Source organism: Macaca fascicularis, chromosome 9 (genome assembly GCF_037993035.2).
Source record: "Macaca fascicularis isolate 582-1 chromosome 9, T2T-MFA8v1.1".
Taxonomy (NCBI): Eukaryota; Metazoa; Chordata; class Mammalia; order Primates; family Cercopithecidae; genus Macaca; species Macaca fascicularis.
The window spans coordinates 73,416,829-73,444,794 of NC_088383.1; the positions used below are offsets into that span (position 1 = coordinate 73,416,829).

General features: G+C 41.9%; 1 protein-coding gene and 1 long non-coding RNA gene across 7 annotated transcripts in view; one reads left to right on the forward strand and one right to left on the reverse strand.

The window, feature by feature from the left end:
• The window catches only part of LOC141407690 (uncharacterized), a 30,694-nt gene extending 30,327 nt beyond the window's left edge, over nt 1-367 (reverse strand). Inside the window, exon 1 of the long non-coding RNA XR_012417822.1 lies at nt 111-367. This is a non-coding gene — a long non-coding RNA (uncharacterized lncRNA). The remainder of the gene's footprint in view (nt 1-110) is intronic.
• On the forward strand, nt 1-27,886 carry PLA2G12B (phospholipase A2 group XIIB). 6 transcript variants are annotated; one of them, XM_005565538.5, is made up of 4 exons: nt 1-332; nt 12,269-12,357; nt 13,657-13,822; nt 26,873-27,886. In XM_005565538.5, exons 1-4 carry the CDS (start codon nt 122-124, stop codon nt 26,992-26,994), a joined length of 588 nt encoding a protein of 195 aa, XP_005565595.1. In that variant the 5' UTR covers nt 1-121; the 3' UTR covers nt 26,995-27,886. The 6 variants fall into 6 exon arrangements, with proteins under 6 accessions (XP_005565595.1, XP_005565596.1, XP_005565597.1 ...); XM_005565539.5 differs by having other exon boundaries at nt 26,876-27,886; XM_005565540.5 differs by having other exon boundaries at nt 12,269-12,345.
• Nucleotides 27,887-27,966: the final 80 nt, after the last annotated feature.

Below are 27,966 nucleotides of genomic sequence, written 5' to 3' on the forward strand. Positions count from 1 at the left end.
GAATGTTCCAGATAATCCCTTTCCCAGTCCTGCCTGACATCTGGGTAGGGGGTTTGTCCCTGGACTTCTGGGACACTGGCTGGGGTTTGAGGAGAGAACCCAGTACCTACCTGGCTGCAGGATGAAGCTGGCCAGTGGCTTCTTGGTTTTGTGGCTCAGCCTTGGGGTTGTCCTGGCTCAGAGTGACACGAGCCCTGATGCAGAGGAGTCCTATTCAGACTGGGGCCTTCGGCACCTCCGGGGAAGCTTTGAATCTGTCAACAGCTACTTCGATTCTTTTCTGGAGCTGCTGGGAGGGAAGAATGGAGTCTGTCAGTACAGGTGCCGATATGGTGAGTGTGCGGTTTCTCTTTCTGTGAAAACTGTCGCTGATGGACCCATGGGCAGCCCCAGAGAGGCCACGATCTGTCTTGGACTTTTTCCTGTTAACCATTTAGAGCTGCCAGATTTAGCAGATAAAAATGTAGGACACCCAGTGAAATGTGAAATCCAAATGAACAACAAATAAGTCATTAGTATAAGTATATCCAGTGAAATATCTGGAACATACTTATCCTGACAAAATCTTTGTTATCTCAAACTCACATTTCACTGAGCTTCCTGTATTGTATCTGGGTAACCTTCCCTGGGCCATTTTATGAGTTTGTTGTGAGGCTGTTCTTAGGAAAAGGGTACCTGGGGTGGGAAGAAGGAGGGTGGGTGTGAGAGGTCTCTGTGAGGAGTTCCCAGGGATGAAAACTGAAGCTGAACATGCAGAGGAAAATCTGCCACGGGGCAAAACCGCCTCTTCAGTTGCTCTGTGCTCAGCTTGGAAACAAATTGTCCCTCCCCGCTGTTGCAGTTCACACCGTCCTCCCAGCTCTCGGTCCCTGACTGCCATCAATTTATTGGACTTTCCCAGGGGAGCTGTCCCTGCCTGCGGCCTCGGCAATGACAGGCCTGCTGTGGAGAGGAAGGGTTCGTGGCTCACCAGGGATCCCAAGGGCTGTCCCCTGGGCTTGGCGCCAGATGTAGAATTGTGAGCTAGCAGGAGCACTTCCCCTACCTTGCCTGAGTAGGACTGGGGTACACAGGAGCTAAGGTGCACACCTGACTGCCGGCACGGAGTCCCTGGCACGAGTGCTTCCTTCACTGGGCCCTGGAAATTAATGTAACGTGAGCAAAATGTGGAGCCCCAGGCCCTGAAGCTGGGTAGCACCTTGTAATTGCCAATGCGCATGAAAGCATGCACAGTCTCAGGTCATGGGTAGCATTAGTTTTATGGTTTAATTAGTCAACTATCTCATCATGGGATTAGAAATGAAAATGGTCAGTTTAGCCTAACAGGAAAAATTATTTGAGAAATATTTTCTCCAAATAACAGAGAAAAAGTCCGCTTTCAAGAGATGCACAAAAAAACTACAAACTTCCCGGACTCACCCCATAAGTCTCTCTATTCGTTTTTGAGTGGGGAAAATCGCTTCCTTATACACTAACAGTGACTAGGAGGTAATGGTTAATCATTGCATCAGGACCCAAAGTTTTGCAGCATAGATGGTTTAACCATCTATAGTTAAAATCTATGGTTTAACCATCTATGCTGCAGCTTCTTTGTGAAAGCTTCACAGAGAAAAACGCCTGGTCTGTTAGGACCCACCTGGCCCTGAAACCGTGTATTTGGCCAAGGCAGTTAGACCAATGCAGAGGCCTTGCCACTGGATTATGCTCACCTCGTTTGCACAGATGGGGCAGGGAAGGGGTTGACTCACTTCAGACATTGGAATCAACACAGGTGTTTTCCTTCCTAAAGGCAACACAAGACTAATATCTGTGGTTCAGCAAATAGGTAACAGCAGGAATTTCTATTAGGAAATCAAGAACCAAACCCTCTTCTTCCTTCTCTAGCAAAACAGCATTAAAAGACTTCAGCAAATTTTAGTTGCAGAGCCTCTGGCTGGGCAGGGTGGACGCCAGCAGCAACTGGTGGGGGATGGGAAGAGTAAATAGAGAGAAGAGGAAGGCAAATAACTCTTCTCACTTTGTGTAAAACGGCCTGCTCAATGAGAGGCCTGAAAAACACTTAGAAAAATAGGGGACTACGCCTCCTTACCTTGGAACCCAGTGGAGCCAAAAACCTGTCGGCTGTGCCCAAGAGTACAAAATATCTTCTCAAATTGATTGTGAATCGAGCAATCTTTGGAACAGACAATGCCTACTAACGAGTCTGCGCTTTTGTAGTTTGCTCTGTGACACAGCTCTCATGCACCGTGCTTGTTTTTTAAGTAGTGATTCTCAAACTCGCCTGTGCATTGAAGGCCCTGGAGGGCTGATTTAAATAGGTCGCTGGGCCCCACTCCAGGTGTTTCTGATTAGTAAGTTTCTGGGCTTAGGAGATCCTCCTGCCTCAGCCTCTCAGTTAGCTTGGGCTACAAGTATGCGCCACCATGCCCAGATAATGTTGTAACTTTTTGTAGAGAAGGGAGTCTCACCATCTTACCCAGGCTGGTCTCCAACTCCGGGGTTCCAGCAATCCTCCCAACTTGGCCTCCCAAATTGCTGGGATTATAGGCGTGAGCCACAGCACCAGCCAGATCTTACCTTTGATAGGTACTAACTACTATTTAAAACAGCGGCTTTCTAACTTGGGTACCCTTCAGATCACCTGAGGGGCTTTAACAACACCTGGCACCAAATCAATTAAATCAAAATTTCTGTGGGTTGGTCCCAGACATCAGTAGTTTAACGTTTTTCCCAGGTGATTGCAAAGCACAGCCGAGGTAAAGGAATGCCATTCTATGACGTCATTCTTAGAGAACTTCAGCCCACAGGTTAAATTATGCAGGCAGATAAAACTGTGTATGTATCCTGGTAGCCCATGATAGCATGTCAACATTGTTTTCCGTGCTTCTCGTATCTAAAGTAATTTGTTCTCGTGCCAACACACAAAATCTGTACTTGTCAAACAAGTGGGCTATAAATATGACAAGATCCAGCGTGTGTCAATGGCATACCTAGCACAGCTGTCATTAAGGAGTCTGTACCAGCTGGGCGCGGTGGCTCAAGCCTGTAATGCCAGCACTTTGGGAGGCCGAGGTGGGCAGATCACGAGGTCAAGAGATCGAGACCATCCTGGCTAACATGGTGAAACCCTGTCTCTACTAAAAATACAAAAAAAAATAGCCGGGCGTGGTGGCGGGCGCCTGTAGTCCCAGCTACTCGGGAGGCTGAGGCAGAAGAATGGTGTGAACCCGGGAGGTGGAGCTTGCAGTGAGCCGAGATTGCGCCACTGCACTCCAGCCTGGGCGACAGAGCGAGATTCCGTCTGAAAAAAAAAAAAAAAAGACTCTGTACCAATGCAAACAAGATTTCCTTGAGAATTGTTTCCAAAATGTAGATACCCTTTTCCATCTCCAGAGATTCTGATGCAGTAGGCCTGTGGAGGGACCTTGGAACTGCACTTTTTTTTTTTTTTTTTTTTTTGAGACAGAGTCTCACTCTATCACCCAGGCTGGAATGCACCACCACCACGCCCAGCTAATTTTTTGTATTTTTAGTAGAGACGGGGTTTCATTGTGAGCTAGGATGGTCTCGATCTCCTGATCTCGTGATCCGCCCCCCTCGGCCTCCCAAAGTGCTGGGATTACAGATGTGAGCCACCTCGCCCGGCTGGAACTGCACTTTTAATGGGTAGTCTTTGAACCAGACTTTGAGAAATAAGCATGGTAATGGAAAAATCATGGATTTGAATTTAGGGGAAAATATCCCATTGCTGGTGACCTTGGGTGAGTTATCTGACTCTCTCAACCTTAGTTTCCTCAAATATGTAAAAATAGTGTTACTAATACCCACCTTGCAAAGGTGTTGTGAGAATTAAAGATAATATACATAAAGAATCAGTAGTATATAGAGAGCATGGTAGGTACCAAACAAATTTTATAAACGTTATGAGAAAGACAATCTAGTGAACAGGTTAATTGCATTCAGATTCTTCCAGTTCTCTTTCAACATAAAAATGAAAAATCCCAGAAATCCCAGTGGCTGGACAACAGCCTCTCAGCTTCTGGAAGAAGTCCCTCGAGGGAACAATGACTGGAGAGTTACCTGCCTCACGAAGGTCTCTGGAGCTGGGTCAATGGAGCAGAGTTTCTATGATGATGCTGTTCACGCTTTCACACTTTAATAAAAGATCCTGAAAATGAATTTCTTCCTGGATTTAGTTCCAAGAGTAAAAGTATCTTAAAAGTTTCTTTAACCATCAGTCTATTGTAATCCCAGCACTTTGGGACGCTGAGGCAGGTGGATCATTTGAAGTCAGGAGTTTGAGACCAGCCTGGCCAACATGGTGAAACCCCATCTGTACTAAAAATACAAAAATTAGCTGGGTGTGGTGGCGCGACCTGTAATCCTAGCTACTTGGGAGGCTGAGGCAGGAGAATCACTTGAACCCGGGAGGCGGAGGTTGCAGTGAGCCGAGATCACACCATTGCACTCCAGCCTGGGCAACAGAGCGAGATTAAGTTTCAAAAATAAACACATAAATAAAAATAAATATCAGTCTATTTTTTAAAGAGAATTTTTATCTGACGTTTTACAGCAAAATTTTATAAACCTGTGAGTTTGTATCTTTTTCCAGGGAAATAACTCACAGACTTCATCAGATTCTCCAGGGGATCCAGAGCCCAAAAAATGAAAACAGCCACTGGCTTAGAGGCAAACAGATTATTCTTGTTTTTGGGTGACTGACCTCCTAGTCTGCTGGGGACTCAGGGAGTAGGGGAGATGCTCCTGGGATGTGGGACTTTCAGTACTAACACTGGGATGGTACCAGGCAAACCAGGACAAGTTGGTCACCCTACCTTTTGCAGTAACTTAATCTGTTTTCGCAACTGTAATACAGAGTTCTTCTCTTCAGGAGAATTGCCTCTGTCCTGCTGTGTTCCGTTGATGTGTTAGTCATGTTGCATCTGAGTGTTTCTGGGAGGAAGGAAGACATACTTTTCTTTCTTTTTTTTTCTGGAATTTTGTTTTTCTTGAGATGGAGTCTCCCTCTGTCACCCAGGCTGGAGTGCAGTGGCACCATCTCGGCTCTCTGCAGTCTCCACCTTCTGGGTTCAAGTGATTCTCCTGCCTCAGCCTCCTGGTGTAGCTGGGATTACAGGCATGCGCCACCACACCCAGCTACTTTGTATTTTTAGTAGTGACGGGCTTTCACCATGTTGGCCAGGCTGGTCTCGAACTTGTGACCTCAGGTGATCCCCCTGCTGGGCTTCCTAAAGTGCTGGGATTACAGGTGTGAGCCACTGCTCCCCGCCTGGAAATTATTTTTTCTCACGTTTGAGACAGCTAGTCGGGGTTGTTGATGAAGCCATGCCTATAATAGTTTAGTAAATACTCTTATTATTCATTTGGTATCATTATCTGTTCTTTATAACAATACAACATTAATAGAAAAATCATACTATTAAGTGGAAAATTGTAAAACAAATGACAAAGACACAATATGTATACTACAAAAAGGTTCTTACGAACTGTGAAGAAATAGGCGAAAGGTCTAAAAGAAAAATGAGCAAAGAATGGAAATAGGCAATTGACAGAAAAGAAAAACCAAATGGTTTGCATACAAATAATATGGTTGAATTCAGTATTGATCAGGGGCCTACAAATTAAAGTAACAATGAGATGCCACTTTTAGCCAACAGAGTGGCAAAATTTAAAAGAAGAGTGATAAGAACTATTGCTGCCAGAGAGGAAAAAATCACTCCCGTGAATTTCTTTTGGAAATACAAATGTTAATCCTTTTTTTAATGTAGATTTTTAAGTTCTGGGGTACATGTGCAGGATGTGCAGTTTGGTTACACAGGCAAATGTGTGCCACGGTGGTTTGCTGCAGATGTACCTTTCAATAAAGCGTACTCACTCCCTGCTAGCACCTCCCGGGGAACCAGCTGGGTGGAGAGGATGGATGCACCCTCCCGGGAAGGCAAAACTCTTGCCCTGGGACACAAAGCCCTGAAAGTTTGTGCTGCTCTTTCCAGTGACAGAGATAAAAGGGTGGGCTCAGGAGGCAGTGTCCACCACTGGCAGGCAGAGCTCTTGGATTCTTGGCTAACTCTTCTCAATCTCCCTCCAGTTTGTCTTTTAAGACTTTTATGGTATTTCACTTTATTCGGAAGCTTTTAAGTTTTATAAGATCAAATCTGTCAGTCTCTTTCTTTATGGCTTCTGAATTTTATGTCTTGATTAGAAAACCATCCTCACATCAAGATTAGAACAGTATTCTGCTGTTTTTTTCTGTGAACGCAGCCATAGCTAAATCGTGAGTGCGGCTGTGTTCCAATAAAACTTTTTTTATGAACACTAAAATGTGAATTTGAACAGGATCAAGTTGTCGGCCTCTCACTCCTATAAACAGCTCCAGCCAGAAAATAAAACATCTGTGGATATGATACATTATTAACGCCTAGACTTAAAACATCAACCATAAGCTCCTCAAACGATAATTTGAGGATATGGTATTCTTGAATGATTTCTGTTTCTGCCTAGACTGAAACCATTACCTTTTGTCTTAGAACTTATACTTTCAGCTTCATTTCTAAACAGAATTTCTGCAGTTAACATAAAACATTAAATAAAATAAAAATAACCATCATCAGCTGCAGGCTGGATAGGAATTCCATTCCGGTATCTTTCAAACTAGAATAGCAGAGTTTTATCTTCTGTGAGTTATCAAGGGCAAAAAGGCAGAGGGTAACCCAAGAAACTGAGCCAAGTCTGTAGCGAATGCCCTTTTCAGCAAAGTTGTGAAAAAGATGTTTCCTTCTCTGGCTAGGCGTGGTGGCTCACGCCTGTAACCTTGGCACTTTGGGAGGCCGAGGAGGGCAGATCCCTTAAGGTCAGGCGTTCAAGACCAGCCTGGACAACATGGCGAAACCCTGTCTCTACTAAAAATACAAAAACTTAGCCAGGCGTGGTGGCAGGCACCTGTAATCCCAGCTACTCCAGAGGCTGAGGCAGGAGAATGGCTTGAACCCAGGAGGCAGAGGTTGCAGTGAGCTGAGATGCTATCTTGAGTGTGGGGCCACCATGATGAGACTAGGGTCCTCGTAAGAAGAGAAAGAGAAAGAAGAGAAGACAAGGCCATCTGCAAGCCGGGAAGAAGGCCCTCACCAGATATGGAATGCACTGGCATCCTGATCTTGGAATTCCCAGCCTTCAGCACTGTGAGGAATAAATTTCTGCTGTGTAAGCCATCCAGTCTATGGTATTTTTGTTATAGCATCCAAACTGCCTGAGACAGGGAGTGACTGCTGAATGGGCACAAGGTCTACCTTGGGGGTGATGAAAATGTTTTTGAACTAGATAAAGGTGATGGTTGTACAACATTGTGAATATATTTAATTGCATACTTTAAGATGGTTAATTTTGTGTTATCTGAATTTCACCTCAATAAGAAAAAGAAGGCTGGGTGCCGTGGTTCATGCCTATAATCTCAGCCCTTTGGAAAGCCAAGACGGGTGGATAGCTTCAGTCTGGGAATTCAAGACTAGCTTGGGCAACATAGCAAAACCCCATCTTCACAAAAAAATACAAAAATTAGTCAGGTGCAGTGATAGCACTTGTGGTCCCAGCTACTAGGGAGGCTGAGGTGGGAGGCTTGCTTGGGCCTGGGAGATTGAGGCTGTAGTGTGCCAAGATCACACCACTGCACTCCAGCCTGGGTGACAGAGTGAGAGACCCTGTCTCAAAAAATAAAAGAAAAGAAGAAAATGAAAAGAGGCAGGGCACAGTGGCTCATGCCTGTAATTCTAGCAGCTCATTAAGCTGAGGTTGGAGAGCTGCTTGCGCCTAGGAGTTTAAGACCAGCCTGGGCAACATAGCAAGACCCCATCTCTATAAAAAAATTTACAAGTTAGCCATGCATGATGGCATGCACCTGCAGTCATAGCTACGTGGACAGCTGAGGCAGGAGGATCACTTGAACCAGGGACCTTGAAGCTGCAGTGAGCTATGATTGTGCCACTGCACTCCAACCTGGGTGACACAGCGAGACCCCATCTCTTAAAAAAAAAGAAGAAGAAAAAAATAAATAGTTACACCATCAAAAAAGTGAAAAGACAACCCACAGAATGGGAGAAAATGTTTGCAGATTTGACAAGGCACTTGCTTCCAAAATACATAAAGAACACTTACAACTCAACAGTAAAAAGATAAATAACTCAATTATAGAGTGGGTAGAGGCTTTAAAAAGACATATTCCAAAAGAATTTATATGAATGGCCAATAAGCACATAAAAAGATGTTCAACATAATCATTAGAGAAATGCAAATCAAAACTACCGTGAAACACCACCTCACTCCCACCAGGATGGCTACAATAAAAAAGACAGACAATAGCTAGTGTTAGTGAGGATGTGGAGAAACTGGAACCCTCATGCATTGCTGGTGGGAATGTGGTGCAGCCACTTTGGAAAACAGTGTGGCAATTCCTTAAAATGTTCAACAGAGTTACCATATGACCCAGCAATCCTATTCTTATGGAGAAATGAAACACATGTCCACACAAAAACCTGTCTACAAATATTAGTAGCAGTATTATTCATAATAGCTAAAGGGTGAAAACAACGCAAATGTCTATTAACCGATGAATGGGTAAACAAAATATAGTATGCCTATACAATGGAAGGTTTTTCTGGCAATAAAAAGAACTTAAGTACTGATACATACTACAACATGTATGAAACCAGAAAACATTATGCTAAGTGAAAGAAACCAGACACTAAAGGCCACCTGTTGTATGATTTAATTCATGTGAAGGAGTTGCCTAGGGCTGGGGGTAGGGAGATGGGAGTGGTGACTAATGGGTACAGGGTTTCTTTTTGAGATTATAATGTTCTAAAATTAGATTATGGTGTTGACTGGACAACTATGTGGATATGCCAAAACCATTGAATCGTACACATTAAATGAGTGAATGTATATGATATATGAATTATAGCTCAATAAAGCTGTCATAGAAAAAAATATAACAAAGAGATTAAAATCATAATGGCAGGCCAGGCAAGGTGGCTCACACCTGTAATCCCAGCACTTTGGGAGGCCAAGGTGGGTGGATCACTTGAGGCCAGGAGTTCGAGACCAGCCTGGCCAACATAGTGAAACCCCAGCTCTACTAAAAATACAAAAAGTAGCTGGGTGTGATGGTGTGCACCTGTAACCCCAGCTACTCAGGAGGCTGAGGCAGAAGAATCACTTGAACTTGGGAGGCAGAGACTGCAGTGAGCCAAGATTGCACCACTGCACTCCAGCCTGGGCGACAGAGTGAGATTCCGTCTCAAAAAAAAAAAAAAAAATCATAATGGCAACTGAAACAGTTATATATTATTGAGCAACAAGGTACCTCAAAACTTAGCAGCTTACAGTAGCAAAGATTATATCACACAGTTGCTAAGGGTCGGGGATCCTGGAGTGGCTTTGCTGGGCAATTCTGGCTCAGTTTCTCGTAAGGTTGAGGTCATGTTGCCCAGCTGATGCTGCCATCTCTGGAGATTCAGCTGGGGCTGGAGGATCTCTTGTTAAATTCATGTGGCTATTGTCAGGAGGTTTTAGTTCTTTGCCAGATGGGTTTTTCCATGGGACTGTTCATGACATAACTTCCCCTAGAGTGAACGGTGAGAGAGGGAGAATAAGAGAGTCCAAGACAGAAATTGTGGTCTTTTATAGCTTAGTCTTAGGAGGAGCACACCTCCACGTCTGCAGTATTCTCTTGGTCACACAGACCACTCCTGGGACTATATACAAGGAGGTGAATACCAGGAGGTGGGGATCATTGGAAGTCATCTTGGACCACAATGTTATAACCACATGTATCACAGCAACAAATACCCAAAGTGTGGCAGAAACTGCTTAGTGTCCCCTAATGTCCATTCTTCTTCTTTTCTACAGTATCAAGCCCCTCCTTCCACGTTTTAGCTGGGCTCATGGCTGCCCACTTCATTTTCTAGCCCACCTTTGCAACCAGATTTTGCCATTTGATTAAGGTCTGGCCAGAGGGAAGTATGAGGAAGTGACGGGTATAACATTCTGGAGTGTGTTTACTGAAGAGAGGGGCTGGACGCTTCCAACTCCTCCCGTCCTGTTACAGGTAATATGGATGTTGGCTGAAGCGCCATCTTAGACCATGAGAGCCAGGGCTACACTCTACAGCTGGTAGAGTAGAAAGCTGGAAGCAGCCTGGGTTCCAGGAAAGTGCAGATTTACTATACCAGAGGCATGAGTCTTAGCTCCGGATTTTTATGAGATATTCCATCTTGTTTAAGGATCTGAATAATATAGGTATATAGAAAGTATAATACACCTATGGAGAAAATTGCAGTGCTCTGTTGAATGACATACAGGAAGACATACGTAAACAGAGAACTATACCGTGTCTGTATTTGGGAAGACTAAGTATCCTAAGAAAGGCAGCTGTCTCCAAATCTATACATTCGATGAATTTTTCAATAAAACTCTTGACCATCTTTCTTGCAGAATTTACTAAGTTGGTTCTACAAATTCAAAAAAATTGCAAAGTTCTTTGTGAGAGTAAAGGTCCAAGCATAATCAAGACAATTTTGCAGAATGATACAAAGTGAGGGCTTTAAAATATAAACTTAGTGTCTAAAAGTTAAAACAGAATGATGAGTGCAAAGAGGCTTCAACAGCACCCTAAACCTGTACTTTAACTGTCACATTTAATTAAAAAACAAAAAACATTTATAGCAAGTTCGGCAGATGTTAACATTTATTATGTTTGTGCATTTGGTACGAGTTGTTTGTTTCTCTGACTTTTCAACAGTTTTGAAATATTTCATAATACGAAATAATTAAAAAATAAATACCTGGTAGGAGAAGATTGAAGGAAGGAAGGAAGGAAGGAAAGAAAGAAAGAAAGAAAGAATGAATGAATAAAAGAAAAGAAAAAAAAGAAGCAGAAGAAGAAAAGGAAGGAAGGAGAAGAAGGAGGAGGAGGAGAAGAAGAAGAAGGAAGAAGAAGAAGAGAAAGAAAGAGAAAGAGAGAGAGAGAAAGAAAGAAAAGAAAAAAAAAAGAAAAGAAAGAAAGAAAAAGAGAAAGAAAGAAAGAAGGAGTGTCTTATGCCTTACTCTAAGGTCTTGTATCTCCTAAAAAGAGGCAGAGATGTGGTGAAGGAGCATGGGTTTTGGAGACAAACAGGAAATCTGACTTTATATCCTATTTCCCCCACTTTTTCTATGATGTTAGGTAAGTCATGCGACTTTTTAGCCCGAGTTTCTTATCTGGATAATGGGATAAAATACCCACTGCAGATGGCTGTCCTGAGGTCATGTCAGGTCAAGGTTATCTTTACCTGTGGGCACTGCCGTCGATGTAACTGATAAAGCTTCTCTCTACACATTTGAAAGATCATAAAAAACAGAAATTCAAAGCTGTTCAGATCATTTCTGCTTACTTCTATGAAATAAATGCCTAAGATACCACATCAGGGTGATTTCTTTGCTCTTTGCTCAATCATGCTCTAGGTTTATGGAATCTTGCTTGAATCTCCTGGAAGTTAAAACCCTTTTGTGGTGTTGTTACAACTCCGATTCCTTCAGTGTACGATAAGTTGTGTTCTGCTTGTTCTTTGAGTGGCGTATGGTCTTGCAGTGGTTAAGGAATGAGGAAACTTGAGCTTTAGTTGGGTTTTGCCATGGCCCTTATCTTCAAGGTTATGCATTTAAAAAACATTAGAAATGTCAGTAAAGAAGTGCTCACTGAGTGCGGTGGCTCACGCCTGTAATCCCAGCACTTTGGGAGGCCGAGGCAGGTGGATCACTCGAGGTCAGGAGTTCGAGACCAACCTGGCCAACATGGTGAAACCCTGTCTCTTCTAAAATTACAAAAATTAGCTGGGCGTGGTGGCCCATGCCTGTAATCCCAGCTACTTGGGAGGCTGAGGCACGAGAATTGCTTGAACTCAGGAGGCAGAGGTTGCAATAAGCCAAGATCACACCACTGTACTCCAGCCTGGGTGACAGAGAGAACCTGTCTCAAAAAAAAAAAAAAAAAAAAAAAGCTCATGAGATTTTTTGAGATTAGGAGAAAAAGTCAGAGTCGTCTGAAAGTCATTATTCTTCTGTGACATCATCATCATCATCACCTGATATGGATGTGAGGAACAGTGACTTTAAAGAAAAAGTGAAATATGCTTTTAGAAAATTTTCATTTGATGAATGTTCCCAAATGCTTGATTTCTAAATATTTCTTCTTGCTTTCCTTTCTTCCTCCTGCAAGGAAAGGCACCGATGCCCAGACCTGGCTACAAGCCCCAAGAGCCCAACGGCTGCGGCTCCTATTTCCTGGGTCTCAAGGTACCAGAAAGTGTATGTACTGCCAGCATTACCTTCTTGGTTAATTGGTTCTGACTGAGAGCAATCCTAGAGTTATCCTTGATGGAAGTGATTGTTTCTGGAAAAAAGTTGAGCAATACAATTAAGTATTTTAAGGATATGAGGGAGAGAATTTTCAAAGAAGATATGTGATTTCCTTTTCCCAGGGACAGCTGTCCCTCAGATAAACCCTTGGTAGTGGATCAGAACTTTGAAATCACCACTGAAAATGTCAGCTGAGACTTAGGACATCACGACATAACTTAATTTGAGATAGATCTGACAGGTTTGACTTATTGAAATTAGTGGACCATTCCAGTGATGTGCCGGAGCCAGCTGGTGCTGGCCAGTGAGAGCTGATTGTTACATATCATCATGACTTTTGCAAGCAGCTGACTTCGTGTTAGTAGTGCCAAACTGGCTATGTTTGGAGTGCTGACATCGTAGAAATCTGCAAACACACAAACATACCCCATGCCCTGCTAATTTTTGTATTTTTGGTAGAAACGGGGTTTCACCATGTTGGCCAGGGTGGTCTCGAACTCCTGACCTCAAGTGATCCACCCACCTCGGCCTCCCAAAGGTGACTGGGATTATAGTCGTGAGCCACCACGCCCAGACACATGTGGCATTTTATGAACTTAGTTACACAGTTTATGCCACTACATTTACAGTTGTTTATAGGATGCTTAGTAAGCATGGGTGTGTGTGAGATGTTGTGGTTTAACTACAGCCCTCTTGTGATCAGGAGCTGTGTGTTCTATACCCACTCTACTTTCCAACACATCCACACACACTCACACACACACACCTTTAAAATAGTGCTGTCTGGGATGCTGGTGATCTCTTGATGAACTGAGGCTGAATTTTTTTATACTTCTTAGCCATAGAATCCTTTGCTCACACAAAATCTCACATGGGAATGTTAAGTGTTAATTAATTTAGAAGCCCTGTGGCTCTGCTCTCTTGACTACCCTTCCGGTCTCTATTTTCATTACTGTAAGCTGCCTCTGAATTGTAAAATTACTAACATCTAAAAAAAAAAAAAAAAAAAAAAAGGTGAAAAATGGGCCAGAATCGCTTATTGAACTAATAACTAAGTAACAATGAAAACTTGTAATCCTGTGACTGTTGGCATTTTACTGAGTCATTGGTGTTTCTGAATTGATTGGGATATGCAATAGAAATGTGAGAACCGGCTAGTTAATAACAAGGTGGGCAAGGTTGCCTAAGGTCCTTAGTCTAAACGTGGCATTTCTTCCCCTTCTTTTCCCTTCCTTCCCTTTTCCCCAGATGGACTTGGGCATTCCAGCAATGACCAAGTGCTGCAACCAGCTGGACGTCTGCTATGACACGTGCGGTGCCAACAAATATCGCTGCGATGCAAAATTCCGATGGTGTCTCCACTCCATCTGCTCTGACCTTAAGCGGAGTCTGGGCTTTGTCTCCAAAGTGGAAGGTAGGTATCTCAATGGCATGTACAGTGCACAGGGAGTTTTGTTCCTGTTTTCACACTGAGATATAGCCAGAACCCCTAGACTCAAAGAGATCATCAGAGCTAACTGAATATTCTTGACGGAACACTGTGGCTGAGCAAGAAATGGTGAAGGAAAGATTCTGGGCACTCCTTCACTAAAGTTCTTGCTGTCCTGCCCGCGAGCTGCTGGCACCACTCCTGAAGGTAAACTACTACACCAAAGCCTTCCCAGAAAAAATAAAAATCTATCATTTAAGGCTGGAGAAGGAATTGCCCAACTGGCTTGGATTATCCATTCCACTGTTAAATAATTTTCCATATCAGGAATTATTCTTTATAGGACCACTTGGTTTGGCTTAAGCCTTTTTTGTTTGTTTGTTTTGTTTTCAGTCAGGGTAGGAATTCAAAAAACCTTTTCGGTGTAAAGATCTCTATACACTTGAGGACAATTATTTTATTTAAAAATTTTTAAAAAATTTTTGAGACAGAATCTCATTCCGTCACCCAGGCTGGAGTGCAGTGGTGTGATTTTGGCTCACTACAACCTCTGTTTCCGGGTTCAAGTGATTCCTGTGCCTCAGCCTCCCATGTAGCAGGGATTTATAGGCATGTGCCACCATGCCCAGCTGATTTTTGTATTTTTAGTAGAGATGGGGGGTCTCGCCATGTCGCCCAGGCTGGCCTCGAACTCCTGAACTCAAGTGATCTGCCTGCCTCAGCCTCCCAAAGTGCTGGGATTACAGGCGTGAGCCACCGTGCCCAGCAAGGATAGTTATTTTAAACAACTGCTTTGCTACCTAGTTTCTAGCACTGACTATTTCTTTTTCCTAATTTACTTAGGAAGTTTTTACTCTCAGTTTTCGAAGCCAGGATATTGTATCCAGGTGTGAATTAGCATTTTCTATTTTTAGAAGACAAGAGTTGAAATGCAGGCTGATAAAGAGCTGGCTCCACACCACAGACAGTGTCTGCAGCAGAGAGAATTTTGGATCTTTTCATAGATCAATGTCTAGAGTGCAGTCTGGAGGTGAAGGTGTGAGGGCTTGGAAATGTGAATAATTCAGTGTGCCCTATGAAAGGGAGTATCATCCTATTTTGTTTCTACAGAGGATGAAAAAGTGCCTGCTGCTAATCTCTGGTCAGGTCAAGTTACTTTCTGCAAGCAATGTCCTATTGATTCATTCTCCCAAGTATCTCTTTCATATCCCACTTGCCTGGTTACTGCAAATTAACCCAGTCTCTGTGTCCCATCTAATTGATGGTCACCATTGGGACCAGATATGCCACACAAATCTGATCATCTTGACCCCCTGTGTAAATCATTCAATACATTCCTCCTTATGGATTAAATCCAGACTCCTCAGTATGCCGTACATGGCCCTTTCTGATTCAGCCCTAGCCTTCCTCTCCACCATCATCTTGGGCATTCCTGGTCTCTCTCCTGACTCCTGCCTCAGTGGGCTCAGAACTGTCCCTTCGTAGATTCTACAAAAAGAGTGTTTCCAACCTGGTGAATCAAAACACAGGTTCCATTCTGCGAGATGAATCCACACATCACAAAGCATTTTCAGATAGCTTGCTTCTAGTTTTTATCACGGGATATTAGATGTTTTTCTTATAGCCCTCAATGGGCTGAGAAATGTCCCTTTGTAGATTCTACAAAAAGCGTGTTTCCAACCTGGTGAATCAAAACACAGGTTCCGTTCTGTGAGATGAATCCACCCATCATACTGCATTTTCAAAGATTGCTTATTTCTCATTTTTATCACAGAATATTCTATTTTTCCTTATGGGCCTCAGTAGGCTCAGAAATGTCCCTTCGTAGATTCTGCACAGAGTGTTTCCGACCTGGTGAATAAACTACTTGGGTAGATGGCCCATTCCTTTCTGCCCCTGTGTGAAACGCACTAATCATTCATTTTTTGTTGTTGTTGAAACAGATTTATTAAGTTACAATTCACACACGATACAATTCACCCATTTAAATGCTTTTAAATATGTCCACAGAATTATGCAGTCAATCCCACAGTCAATTTTAGAACATATTCATCACCCTGAAAAGGAACCCCAGGGCCATTAACAGTCTCTCCCCAAACTCCCCCTGCCCAGCTTGAGGAAATCACGAATCTACTTTCTACCTCTAGAACTGCCTATTCTGGACATTTAGTATAAATGGAATCATATAATATATGGTTTTCTGTGACTGACTTACATTACTTGGCAAGGTTTATCCATATTGTAGAATGTATCAGTATTCCATTCCTTTTTATTGCTAAATAATATTCCATTGTATGGCTGTAACGTATTTTCTTTTTTTTTTCTTTTTTTCTTTTTTAATTCTACTTTAAGTTCTAGGGTACGTGTGCACAACGTGCAGGTTTGTTACATATGTATACATGTGCCATGTTGGTGTGCTGCACCCATTAACTCGTCATTTACATTAGGTATATCTCCTAATGCTATCCCTCCCCCATCCCTCCACCCCACGACAGGCCCTGGTGTGTGATGTTCCCCACACTGTGTCCAAGTGTTCTCATTGTTCAATTCTCAACTATGAGTGAGACCATGCGGTGTTTGGTTTTCTGTCCTTGTGATAGTTTGCTGAGAATAATGGTTTCCAGCTTCATCCATGTCCCTACAAAGGACATGAACTCATCCTTTTTATGGATGCATAGTATTCCATGGTGTATATGTGCCACATTTTCTTAATCCAGTCTATCATTGATGGACATTTGGGTTGGTTCCAAGTCTTTGCTATTGTGAATAGTGCTGCAATAAACATACGTGTGCATGTGTCTTTATAGTACCATGACTTACAATCCTTTGGGTATATACCCAGTAATGGGATGGCTGGGCCAAATGGTATTTCTAGTTGTAGATCCTTGAGGAATTGCCACACTGTCTTCCACAATGATTGAACTGGTTTACAGTCCCAACAACAATGTATAAGTGTTTCTATTTCTCCACATCCTCTCCAGCACCTGTTGTTGCCTGACTTTTTAATGATCGCCATTCTAACTGGTGTGAGATGGTATCTCATTGTGGTTTTGATTTGCATTTCTCTGATGACCAGTGATGATGAGCATTTTTTCATGTGTCTGTTGGCTGCATAAATGTCTTCTTTTGAGAAGTGTATGTTTATATCCTTCGCCCACTTTTTGATGGAGTTGTTTGATTTTTTCTTGTAAATTTGTTTGAGTTCTTTGTAGATTCTGGATATTAGCCCTTTGTCAGATGGGTAGATTGTAAAAATTTTCTCCCATTCTGTGGGCTGCCTGTTCACTCTGCTGGTAGTTTCTTTTGCTGTGCAGAAGCTCTTTAGTTTAATTAGATCCCATTTGTCAATTTTGGCTTTTGTTGCCGTTGCTTTTGGTGTTTCAGTCATGAAGCCCTTGCCCATGCCTATGTCCTGAATGGGATTGCCTAGGTTGTCTTCTAGGGTTTTTATGGTGTTAGGTCTAACATTTAAGTCTTTAATCTATGTTGAATTAATATTTGTATAAGGTGTAAGGAAGGGATCCAGTTTCAGCTTTCTACATATGGCTAGCAAGTTTTCCCAGCACCATTTATTAAATAGGGAATCCTTCCCCATTTCTTGTTTTTGTCAGGTTTGTCAAAGATTAGATGGGTGTAGATGTGTGGTGTTCCATTGAGGCCTCTGTTCTGAGGCCTCTGTTCTGTTCCATTGGTCTATATCTCTGTTTTGGTACCAGTACCATGCTGTTTTGGTTACTGTAGCCTTGTAGTATAGTTTGAAGTCAGGTAGCATGATGCCTCCAACTTTGTTCTTTTGGCTTAGGATTGTCTTGGCAATGTGGGCTCTTTTTTGGTTCCATATGAACTTTAAAGTAGTTTTTTCCAATTCTGTGAAGAAACTCATTGGTAGCTTGATGGGGATGACCTTGAATCTATAAATTACCTTGGGCAGAATGGCCATTTTCATGATATTGATTCTTCCTATCCATGAACATGGAATGTTCTTCCATTCATTTGTGTCCTCTTTTATTTCATTGAGCAGTGGTTTGTAGTTCTCCTTGAAGAGGTCCTTCGCATCCCTTGTAAGTTGGATTCTTAGGTATTTTATTCTCTTTGAAGCAATTGTGAATGGGAGTTCACTCATGATTTGGCTCTCTGTTTGTCTGTTATTGGTGTATAGGAATGTGTGTGATTTTTGCATATTGATTTTGTATCTGTAGGCTTTGCAGAAGTTGCATATCAGCTTAAGGAGATTTTGGGCTGAGACCATGGGGTTTTCTAAATATACAATCATGTCATCTGCAAACAGGGACAATTTGACTTCCTCTTTTCCTAACTGAATACCCTTTATTTCTCTTCTTGCCTGATTGCCCTGGCCAGAACTTCCAACACTATGTTGAATAGGATTGGTGAGAGAGGGCATCCCTGCCTTGGGCCAGTTTTCAAAGGGAATGCTTCCAGTTTTTGCCCATTCAGTATTATATTGGCTGTGGGTTTGTCATAAATAGCTCTTATTATTTTGAGATATGTTCCATCAATACTAGTTTATTGAGAGTTTTTAGCATGAAGGGCTGATGAATTTTGTTGAAGGTCTTTTCTGCATCTATCGAGATAATCATGTGGTTTTTGTCTTTGGTTCTGTTTATATGATGGATTACATTTATTGATTTGCATTTGTTGAACCAGCCTTGCATCCCAGGGATGAAGCCAACTTGTTCGTGGTGGATAAGCTTTTTGATGTGCTGCTGGATTCGGTTTGCCAGTATTTTATTGAGGATTTTCGCATCGATGTTCATCAGGGATATTGGTCTAAAATTCTCTTTTTTTGTTGTGTCTCTGCCAGGCTTTGGTATCAGGATGATATTGGCCTCATAAAATGAGTGAGGGAGGATTCCCTCTTTTTCTATTGATTGGGATAGTTTCAGAAGGGATGGTACCAGCTCCTCTTTGTACCTCTGGTAGAATTCAGCTGTGAATACATCTGGTCCTGGACTTTTTTCGGTTGGTAGGCTATTAATTATTGCCTCAATTTCAGAGCCTGATATTGGTCTATTCAGAGATTCAACCTCTTCCTGGTTTAGTCTTGGGAGGGTGTATGTGCAGGAATTTATTCATTTCTTCTTCATTTTCTAGTTTATTTGCATAGAGGTGTTTATTGTATTCTCTGATGGTAGTTTGTATTTCTGTGGGATCAGTGGTGATGTTCCCTTTATCATTTTTTTATTGCATCTATTTGATTCTTCTCTCTTTTCTGCTTCATTAGTCTTGCTAGTGGTCTATCAATTTTGTTGATCTTTTCAAAAAACCAGCTCCTGGATTCATTGATTTTTTTGAAGGGTTTTTTGTGTCCCTATTTCCTTCAGTTCTGCTCTGATCTTAGTTATTTCTTGCCTTCTGCTAACTTTTCAATGTGTTTGCTCTTTCTTCTCTAGTTCTTTTAATTGTGATGTTAGGGTGTCAATTTTAGATCTTTCCTGCTTTCTCTTGTGGGCATTTAGTGCTTTAAATTTCCCTCTACACACTGCTTTAAATGTGTCGCAGAGATTCTGGTATGTTGTGTCTTTGTTCTCATTGTTTTCAAAGAACATCTTTATTTCTGCCTTCATTTCATTATGTACCCAGTAGTCATTCAGGAGCAGGTTGTTCAGTTTCCAAGTAGTTGAGTGGTTTTGAGTGAGTTTCTTAATCCTGAGTTCTAGTTTGATTGCACTGTGTTCTGAGAGACAGTTTGTTATAATTTCTGTTCTTTTACATTTGCTGAGGAGTATTTTACTTCCAACTATGTGGTCAATTGTGGAATAAGTGCGATGTGGTGCTGAGAAGAATGTATATTCTGTTGATTTGGGGTGGAGAGTTCTGTAGATGTCTATTAGGTCTGCTTGGTGTAGAGCTGAGTTCAAGTCCTGGATATCCTTGTTAACTTTCTGTCTTGTTGGTCTGTCTAATGTTGACAGTGGGGTGTTAACGTCTCCCATTATTATTGTGTGGGAGTCTAAGTCTCTTTGTAGGTCTCTAAGGACTTGCTTTATGAATCTGGGTGCTCCTCGATTGGGTGCATATATATTTAGATAGTTAGATCTTCTTGTTGAATTGATCCCTTTACCATTATGTAATGGCCTTCTTTGTCTCTTTTGATCTTTGTTGGTTTAAAGTCTGTTTTATCAGAGAATAGGATTGCAAGCCTGCTTTTTGTTTTGTTTTGTTTTCCATTTGCTTGGTAGATCTTCCTCCATCCCTTTATTTTGAGCCTATGTGTGTCTCTGCACGTGAGATGAGTCTCCTGAATACAGCACACTGATGAGTCTTGACTCTTTATCCAATTTGCCAGTCTGTGTCTTCTAATTGGAGCATTTAGCCTATTTACATTTAAGGTTAATATTGTTATGTGTGAATTTGATCCCGTCATTATGATGTTCACTGGTTATTTTGCTCGTTAGTTGATGCAGTTTCTTCGTAGCATCAATAGTCTTTACAATTTGGCATGTTCTTGCAGTGGCTGGCACTGGTTGTTCCTTTCCACATTTAGTGCTTCCTTTAGGAACTCTTGTAAGGCAGGCCAGGTGGTGACAAAATCTCTCAGCATTTGCTTATCTGTAAAGGATTTTATTTCTCCTTCACTTATGAAGCTTAATTTGGCTGGATATGAAATTCTGAGTTGAAATTCTTTTCTTTAAGAATGTTGAATATTGGCCCCACTCTCTTCTGGCTTGTAGGGTTTCTGCCAAGAGATCCACTGTTAGTCTGATGGGCTTCCCTTTGTTTTGTGGGTAACCCGACCTTTCTCTCTGGCTGCCCTTAACATTTTTTCCTTCATTTCAACTTTGGTGAATCTGACAATTATGTGTCTTGGAGTTGCTCTTCTCGAGGAGTATCTTTATGGCATTCTCTGTATTTCCTGAATTCGAATGTTGGCCTGCCTTGCTAGGTTGGGGAAGTTCTCCTGGATAATATCCTGAAGAGTGATTTCCAACTTGGTTCTATTCTCCCCATCACTTTCAGATATACCAATCAAACGTAGATTTGGTCTTTTCACATAGTCACATATTTCTTGGAGGCTTTGTTCATTTGTTTTTACTCTTTTTTCTCTAAACTTCTCGCTTCATTTCATTAATTTGATCTTCAATCACTGATACCCTTTCTTCCACTTGATTGAATTGGCTACTGAAGCTTGTGCATGCATCATGTAGTTCTCATGCCATGGTTTTCAACTCCACCAGGTGGTTTAAGGTCTTCTCTATGCTGTTTATTCTAGTTAGCCATTTGTCTATTCTTTTTTCAAGGTTTTTAGCTTCTTTGCGATGGGTTCAAACATCCTCCTTTAGCTTGGAGAAGTTTGTTATTACCGATCGTCTGAAGCCTTCTTCTCTCAACTCGTCAAAATCATTCTCCGTCCAGCTTTGTTCCATTGCTGGTGAGGAACTGCGTTCCTTTGGAGGAGAAGAGGCTCTCTGATGTTTAGAATTTTCAGCTTTTCTGCTCTGGTTTCTCCCTATCTTTGTAGTTTTATCTACCTTTGGTCTTTGATGATGGTGACCTACAGATGGGGTTTTGGTGTGGATGTCCTTTGTTTGTTACTTTTCCTTCTAACAGTCAGGACCCTCAGCTGCAGGTCTGTTGGAGTTTGCTGGAGGTCCACTCCAGACCCTGTTTGCCTGGGTATCACCAGCGGAGGCTGCAGAACAGCAAATACTGCAGAACGGCAAATGTTTCTGCCTGATCCTTTCTCTGGAAGCTTCATCTCAGAGGGGCACCCAGCTGTATGAGGTGTCTGTCGGCCCTTACTGGGAGCTGTCTCCCAGTTAGGCTACTCGGGGGTCAGGGACCCACTTGTGGAGGCAGTCTGTCCGTTCTCAGATCTCAAACTCCATGCTGGGAGAACCACTACTCTCTTCAAAGCTGTCAGACAGGGATGTTTAAGTCTGCAAAAGTTTCTGCTGCCTTTTCTTCAGTTATGCCCTGCCCCTAGAGGTGGAGTCTACAGAGGCAGGCAGGCCTCCTTGTGCTGCAGTGGGCTCCACCCAGTTCGAGCTTCCCAGCAGCTTTTTTTTTTTTTTTTTTTTTTTTTTGAGGCGGAGTCTCACTCTGTTGCCCAGGGCTGGAGTGCAGTGGTGCGATCTCGGCTCACTGCAAGCTCCGCCTCCCGGGTTCCCTCCATTCTCCTGCCTCAGCCTCCCGAGTAGCTGGGACTACAGGCGCCGCCACCACGCCTGGCTAATTTTTTTGTATTTTTAGTGGAGACGGGGTTTCATTGTGTTAGCCAGGATGGTCTCGATCTCCTGACCTCGTGATCCGCCCGTCTCGGCCTCCCAAAGTGCTGGGATTACAGGCTTGAGCCACCGCGCCCGGCCCCCAGCAGCTTTTTTTACCTACTCAAGCCTCAGCAATGGTGACGTCCCTCCCCCAGCCTCGCTGCCCCCTTGCAGTTTGATCTCAGACTGCTGTGCTAGTGGTGAGCGAGGCTCCGTGGGCATGGGACCCTCTGAGCTGGGTGCAGGATATAATGTGGTATGCTTTTTGCTAAGACCATTGAAAAAGTGCAGTATTAGGGTGGGAGTGTCCTGATTTTCCAGGTACTGTCTGTCACGGCTTCCTTTGGCTAGGAAAGGGAATTCCCTGACCCCTTGCGCTTCCTGGGTGAGGCGATGCTTCGGCTCACACTCCGTGGGCTGCACCCACTGTCCAACAAACCCCAGTGAGATAAACCTGGTACCTCAGTTGGAAATGCAGTTGGAAATGCAGAAATCACCCATCTTCTGTATCGCTCACGCTGGGAGCTGTAGACTGGAGCTGTTACTATTTGGCCATCTTGGAACCTCCCTCAACATACTTTCTTTATCCATTCATCAATTGATGGACATTTGTGTTGTTTCTACCCTCTGGCTATTATGAATAATACTGCTATGAACATTTATGCACAAATTTTTGTGGAAACATATGTTTTAATTTCTTTTGGGTATGTATCTAGGAGAGGAATTGCTAGGTTAAATGGTAACTCTATGTTTAACATTTTGAAAAGCTGCCAAACTGTTTTCCAAAGTGGCCACACCATTTTGCATTCTCACCAGCAAATTGTGAAGGCTCAGGCTCTTCCACATCCTCACCAACATTTGTCATTATCTGTCTTTTTAATTATAGACCCTACTCCCTGTGAAGCTGTATCTCATGGTGATTTTAATTTGCAGTTCCCTGACAGTTACTGATGTTGGGCATCTTTTTATGTGCTTATTGGCCATTGCATATATACTTGGATGTCTATTAGGATTCTTTGTCTCTTTTTAAATTGTGTTGTCTTTTTATTATTGAATTGTAAGAGTTCTTTATATATTCAAGTCCTTTATCAGAGATATGATTAGCAAACATTTTCTCCCCCCTTTTTTTGTTTTTTTCCCCTTACTTTCTTGATGGTATTATTTGTAGCACAGAAGTTTCAAATTCTAAGTCCAATTTATCTATTTTTTAATCTGTTCTTTTGTCATTTGTACTTTTGGTGTCATATGTAGTAATGCTTTGCCTAACCCAAGGTCACAAAGATTTACTCATGTTTTCTTCTAAGAGTTTCATTGTTGTAGCTCTTAACATTTAGGTCTGTGATTCATTTTGAATTAATATTTGTATATGATGTAAGAAAAAGGTCCAATTTCATTCTTTTCTATGTGGATATTCAGTTGTTCTGGCACCGTTTGTTGAAAAGACTATTCTTTCCTACATTAAATTATCTTTGCACCCTTGTCAAAAATCAATTGACCATAAAGGTTAAGATTTATTTCTAGACGCTCAGTTCTATTCCACTGATCTATGTCAGGACCATGCTGTCTGTTACTGTTGTTATGCAGTAAATTTTGAAATCAAGATGTGTTCTTAAACTGTGTACTTTTTTGTCAAAACTATTTTGGACATTCTGGATCCCTCACATTTCCATATGAATTTTAGGAACTGTTAGTCAATTTCTCCAAGGAATGGCAGGTAGAATTTTGAGAGGGTTATCATTGAATCTATAGATCAATTTGAGAATATTGCCATCTTAACAAAATTATATTTATATCAATGTCCTTTCCATTTATTTAGGTCTTCTTTATTTCAACAATGTGTTTATAGTTTTCACAGTACAAATCTTGGACTTCTGTTAAATTTATTCCTAAGTATTTTACTCTTTTTAATGCTATTGAAATGTAATTGTATTTAAATTTTATTTTCAGATCATTTACTAATAATGTATAGAAATACATTTGATTTTTGTACATTCATCTTATATCCTACAACACAGCTGAAATAACTCCTTAGTTCTAATTGATTTTTTTCATGGATTCCATAGGTTTTTCTATATATAAGATAATGCCATCTGCTTTTCATCTTCCTTTACAATTTGGATTTTTAAAATTTTTTTCTCTTGCCTAATTGCCCTGGCTAGAGCTTCCAATACAACATTGAATAGAAGTGTTGTGAGTGGACATTCTTGTCTTGTTTCTGATCTTAGAGTAAAAGCATTTCATCTTTCACCATTGAGCATGATTGTTAGCTATGGCTGTCTCTAGATGGGCTTTATCAGGTTGTGGGAGTTCTCCTCTTTTCCCAGTTTGTTGAGTTTTTTTTTGTTTTTTTTTTTTTTTGTTTTTTTTTTTAATTCTTCTTCTTCTTCTTCTTCTTCTTCTTCTTTTTTTTTTTTTTTTCCTGAGACAGAGTTTCACTCTTATGCCCAGGCTGGAGTGAAGTGGTGTGATCTCAGCTCACTGCAACCTCCGCACCCCGGGTTCAAGCGATTCTCCTGCCTCAGCCTCCTGAGTAGCTGGGATTACAGGCGCCCGCCACCATGCCTGGCTAATTTTTGTATTTTTAGTAGAGACAGTGTTTCACCATGTTGGCTAGGCTGGTCTGGAACTCCTGACCTCAGGTGCTCCACCCGCCTTGGCCTCCCAAAGTGTTAGGATTAAAGGCATGAGCCACTGCATCTGGCTGAATGTTTTTATCATGAAAAAGTGTTGGATATTTTCAAATGTTTTTTCTGCATCTATTGAGATGATCATGTGGTATTTGTTCTATATTCTATTGATGTAGTGTATCATATTAATTGATTTTAGTATAGTTTAGCATTCGTGGGCTAAATCCCACTTAGTCATGATGTAAACCTTTTTATATGTTGGTGGATTCAGTTTACTAGTATTTTGTTAAGGATTTTGCATCTATAGTCACAAGAGATACTAGTCTATAGTTTGTTATTTTTGTGATGTCTTTGGTTTTGGTATCAGAGTAATATTGACCTCGTAAAATGAGTTGGGCAATGATCCCTTCTCTCCTAATTTTTTAAAAAGTTTAGAAAGGATTGATATTAATTCTTAAAATGTTTGGTAAAATTCCCCGGTAAAGCCAAGTAGAACTGGATTTCTTTGGGGAAGTTTTTAATTACTAAATCACCAGCTTGGGTTAGTAATTGTATTTGTATACACTAACAGTCTATTCATATTTTCTATTCTTCTTGAGTCAGTTTCAGCAGTTCATGTCTTTCTACGAACTTGTCCATTCCATCCAAGTTTTCCACATTTTTTGGCATGTAGTTATTCATAGTATTCCCTTATAATCCTTTTTATTTTTATTTTTTTGAGACGGAATCTCACTGTGTAGCCCAGGCTGGAGTGCAGTGGTGCAATCTTGGCTCACTGCAATCTCTGCCCCCGGGTTCACGCCATTCTCCTGCCTCAGCCTCCCGAGTAGCTGAGACTACAGGCGCCCGCCACCACACCCTGCTAATTTTTTGTATTTTTCGTAGAGACAGGGTTTCACTGTGTTAGCCTAGAGGGTCTCGTTAGCCAGGAGGTCTCCTGGCCTCTGATCTGCCTGCTTCGGCCTCCCAAAGTGCTGAGATTACAGGCGTGAGCCACTGTGCCTGGCCCTAATCCTTTTTATTTCTGTAAGATTGTTGGTGACATTTCTCTCTTATTTCTGAATTTGGTAATTTGAATCCTCTCTTTTTTTCTTGGTTAGTCTAGCTAAAAGTTTGTCAACATTTTTTATCTTTTCAATGAACCAACTTAAAAAATTTGATATATCATTCACATACCGTAAAATATACCCTTCACTTCAGTGGTTTTTGTATATTCACAGAATTGTACAACCATCACCACAATCTAATTCTAGAACATTTTCATTAGTCCCAAAAGAAACCCTGTAGCCATTAACAGTCATTACTCATTACCTTCCCTACCCCACCCCAGCCCTAGACAATCACTGTTTTACTCTCCATATGGATTGCCTATTCTGAAAATTTCATATAAACAGAATCATACAATATGTGGCCTTTTGTGTCCGGCTTCTTCTGCTTAACATAATGTTTTCAAGATTCATCCATGTTTTAGTATGCATCAGTACTTCGTTTTCCTGACCATTCTTGAAGTTTAAACTTAGATATATTACTTCCCCTAAGAAACCTCCCCTAATAACCCTTGCTGCGAAGGGATAGGGACCCTTTCTGTGGGCTCCCATACCACCTTGGGGTTATTTTCATCATGAAGTAGTGTAGCTATCTGTTTACCTGTCCACCTCTTTATCCAAACTGTGGAGTCCTTAAGTTGAGGATGATGCCTTTTGTCTCTGTATCCTTGGCTCCTAAGACAGTGGCTAACGAACATATCCAACACATGCAAATGTTTTTCCATCAGCGAATGGTTGTTCATCCAATACCTGAACAGTGAAAACTATAGGCGAGATTGGGTGTGTTCCAGGTGGTATGTCCATAGATGGGAAAGCTATGGAAACATAAAAGAGGGAGTCTTCCGGAAAAAACATTCTCCATGGAGTGAGCACGGTGGTGTGGGAGGTTCTGGTTGCTCACCATTGTTTTGACCAAGGGCCCACCTGCGAGGGCACCTCCGGGTGTCTTCTGCTTTACTGGATTGGGCGGGAGCTTTTCTGAGAATGTTCTCTGAAATGTATGCTCTTCCTTTGAATTCTGTATTTGGATTACTGTCTCTACTTTCCTCTGGGTATCATGTCATCTCTGGAAATACAGTTCCTCTTCAGAATTACTCAATGTTAACCTTTCTGTCCCTCTTCATCTTTTTCAAGTAGCCTGTGATTCCCTGGTTGACACTGTGTTCAACACCGTGTGGACTTTGGGCTGCCGCCCCTTTATGAATAGTCAGCGGGCAGCTTGCATCTGTGCAGAGGAGGAGAAGGAAGAGTTATGAGGAAGAAGTGATTCCTTCCCGGTTTTGAGTGACACCACAGCTGTCAGCCTTCGAGATGTCAATCTTCGAGTCAGCGTGACTCATTCGTTCTTCCAACAGTTTGGACACCACAAAGCAGGAGAAAGGAAACATTTTTCTACACCTGGAAAGTGAGTCCTATCTTTTGAGGAAAATTGAAAAAAACATGGAGTGGTTTGAAGGCTACTCTTCATTTAAGACTGCTCTCCCCAACCAAGACACGTTGCCTGGAAATTCAGTTCTTAGCTTAAAGACTAAAATGCAAGAAAACCCTGCAATTCCTGGACCTGACAATTATTTTCATGAGTGAAATTGTGGGGAGTCCAGGCATTTGGGAGGCAATGACTTTCTGCTGGCCCATGTTTCAGTTGCCAGTAAGCATCTCACATTTAATAAAGTGTACTTTTTAGAACATTTGGATAGAGATGAATGAATTCCATTATCACCAATATGCTTCCATTTCACTTAGAAGAGACCAAAACCCAACCTGGTAAGTTCCACCGATGACCACAGTTATTCCCACTGATGCTAAAAAGAGAAAATAGGTGGGCAGGTTCAGAGGCTTACCTGATTAAGGCCAATGGAGGGGAAGGTCAGATGGAATTAGGTCTCTGAGGATTCACTTTTCCCTTCGGTGACCTGACCCTGCTGGTGTTCCCAGTTACTAAATGACGTTAGAGCCATGCTAAGATCTGAGATGTACTTGGTAAGAGTTACTAACGGAGCTGGCTAGGAAAAGTCCCTGCAGCCTGTCGGGAGTGAGAGACAAGTGGCCATTCCCCAACTTGCGGGTCACAACCCTAACCATGGATTAGAATCACCTGAGAATCCTTTAAAACAAACCAATAAAGAATACACACTGGTATTTTATAAATGTTTTCCAGGTGATTCTGCTGCACAGAAGGGCTGGGGGCCACTAATCTACAGCAGAAATTGGCTCACTAAGTCCTGTGG

Excerpts from the sequence above, each read along its gene's own strand:
- PLA2G12B (XM_005565538.5), top strand. The coding sequence starts at position 122 with ATGAAGCTGGCCAGTGGCTTCTTGGTTTTGTGGCTCAGCCTTGGGGTT. Across the intron at positions 333-12,268 it reads TCAGTACAGGTGCCGATATG|GAAAGGCACCGATGCCCAGA; the intron begins GTGAGTGTGCGG and ends TCCTCCTGCAAG. Across the intron at positions 13,823-26,872 it reads CTTTGTCTCCAAAGTGGAAG|TAGCCTGTGATTCCCTGGTT; the intron begins GTAGGTATCTCA and ends ATCTTTTTCAAG.